General features: G+C 33.6%; 1 protein-coding gene across 1 annotated transcript in view; it reads right to left on the bottom strand.

Annotated features, from left to right (window-relative positions):
* Window positions 1-2496, bottom strand: part of LOC107745118 (protein scalloped-like) — a 7029-nt gene that overhangs the window by 1054 nt on the left and 3479 nt on the right. The window contains exons 3-4 of the mRNA XM_016558959.1: window positions 1736-1876; window positions 1367-1519 (exon numbers count right to left, since the gene is read on the bottom strand). Coding sequence (XP_016414445.1) covers window positions 1367-1519; window positions 1736-1876 — 294 coding nt within the window. The remainder of the gene's footprint in view (window positions 1-1366; window positions 1520-1735; window positions 1877-2496) is intronic.

Here is a 2496-nt window from a genome sequence, read left to right on the forward strand (position 1 = left end):
AAATATCTTCATGGAACATGATCTTTACTTAATATCCTAATGATTTTTGGCATAAAAAAAAAATCTATAATTTTGACCCATACAATGTATTGTTGGCTATTGCTACAAATATACCCCAGCGACTTAAGGCTGCTTTTGTGCTCCAGGCTCACATTTCATCCACTGGGAATTGATTGGATGGTGGAAAGTGTCTCAAATCAGAGAGAGCTTTTCATTTTGATGAAGCATTATGAAGACAAACAATGTCTTAATAATTTTCTTAGTAATAACTTTGAACGGATGAATCCATGAACTGTTCAAATAAGACACAAGAATGCGCGTTAAAAATTAATTGAGTTTTTGATTTTGATTTAACACAACTCACAAAACATTAAAACACAAAACAACACTTCAATTTGACTCCTACAAAACCTTTGACAGAAAATTTTATGGTTTATGAAGTATATCTGATCCAGGGTAATATTTTAGTTTAGAATCATTCAAAAAACATGACAAATGTTGCCTCACTTTAAGCACACACACACACACACACACAAACACACACACACACGCACAAACACACACACACACACACACACACACACACACACACTAACTCTGTGACTGTTCTTGAATGGCCCGGCCAGAGCCCTGACTTAAACCCAATTGAGCATCTCTGGAGAGACCTAAAAATGGCTGTCCACCAACGTTTACCGTCCAACCTGACAGAACTGGAGAGGATTTGCAAGGAGGAATGGCAGAGGATCCCCAAATCCATGTGTGAAAAACTTGTTGCATCTTTCCTAAAAAGACTCATGGCTGTATTAGATCAAATGGGTGCTTCTACTAAATACTGAGCATTTTTCAGTTTTTCTTTTTTAATAAATCTGCAAAGATGTCAACAATTCTGTGTTTTTCTGTCAATATGGGGTGCTGTGTGTACATTAATGAGGAAAAAAAATTAACTTAAATGATTTTAGCAAATGGCTGCAATATAACAAAGAGTGAAAAATTTAAGGGGGTCTGAATACTTTCCGTACCCACTGTATATACCTACAAACACATGCATATGTATACATTTTGCTAAAATATTTAAGTACATGAAAAATGCCAAATTTAATAATAAAAAAGGAAACAAAATAGAGTTTGATGATGCAAATGAATCTTGAACTGATTCACTTGAACAGACCGTTTGAATTGATTCACTGAAATCTATTAAACTTACTACAGTATGTCTACATTTGATATCAACAGCAAAATCATTGTATTCAGTTTATAACTAGTAGTAACTAGTCGTAGTTAGTTAGTGTGGCAGATTCTCTGGTTAGCGTTGTAAGTGTCTGATTTGTAATGCAAGTGATGCTGTTGTAAGGAAACACACATCTACCTGCAGAATGGTGAAGTTTTCAAGTACGCTGTTCATCATGTATTTCTCTGGTAGATGTTTGAGTTTATGGATGAAGTTGATCATGTATTCACACAGCGGCGATCGATGGATCCTGAACACGTATCTGCCGTTCTCAAAGCGTGCGTACTCCGTCTGAACAACACACAGATGATTATTGTTACCTCAAACTGAACACCAGTCACACACACATGCCCTAACACAATTATGATGACTTAATATGGTGATATATTTGCATACGGAGGGGATCTTTCTCCTGTTTTGACCACTAATGTCATTTGATACGGCCTTTAAAACAATCAGATGGACCCGTGGTGTAAATAAGTTGTGACAGGTCACATTTATTCCTACCTCCACCTTCTCCACCACCTGTTTCCCAAACGAGCAGACTTTAGTGGAGGAGGTGATGATCATATTTTCCGAGCTCTCATACTGACTGGATACGCCGTAGAAGAAGCTGCTGTCGTCCTGGAGGTTGATGCTCAGATCTGCCTGCAAACACGACACAAGACCGAACCAGAATGATTACACACACACACACGTGAATCTCTATAATAAAAGTAAAACATCTGTGGCAGTTCACTGATGGCATTGATATTGTTATATGTGACATAGTAATAAACAAATAGCATATTCATAGACTATAATGATTAAGTACTTCAGAGAATGCCTTTATAAAAATATTCCTTATTTTAAAAGTTTTTTAAACATATGAACTAAAAAAGGTTTATATATATATATATATATACAGTACACACACATATTATTTATAATTACAATTAAGCATATTTTCACTAAAATTCTCATGATCATAATGCAAATATGAAGCCTGAATTTATTACGAATTAGTGTTATTATTAATTTTTATAGCATGAAAATAATGGCATGTATTGTGACATATTTTCAAGAAAAAACTCATATAATAACTCTTATAATAAAATACACTATTTTATTAAAATATACTATATATATTTTTTTTTTTCATAATATTTCAATAACTTCATAACCAATATATATTTATTGTATTATTCATACATACATGTATTGTGCATAAATAAATATTAATTATTTAGGTAACGTGTGTTTAACTGTCATGGAAATTATGTTGTAAT

Source organism: Sinocyclocheilus rhinocerous, unplaced genomic scaffold (genome assembly GCF_001515625.1).
Source record: "Sinocyclocheilus rhinocerous isolate Xijiao unplaced genomic scaffold, SAMN03320098_v1.1 scaffold2966, whole genome shotgun sequence".
NCBI classification, from domain to species: Eukaryota; Metazoa; Chordata; class Actinopteri; order Cypriniformes; family Cyprinidae; genus Sinocyclocheilus; species Sinocyclocheilus rhinocerous.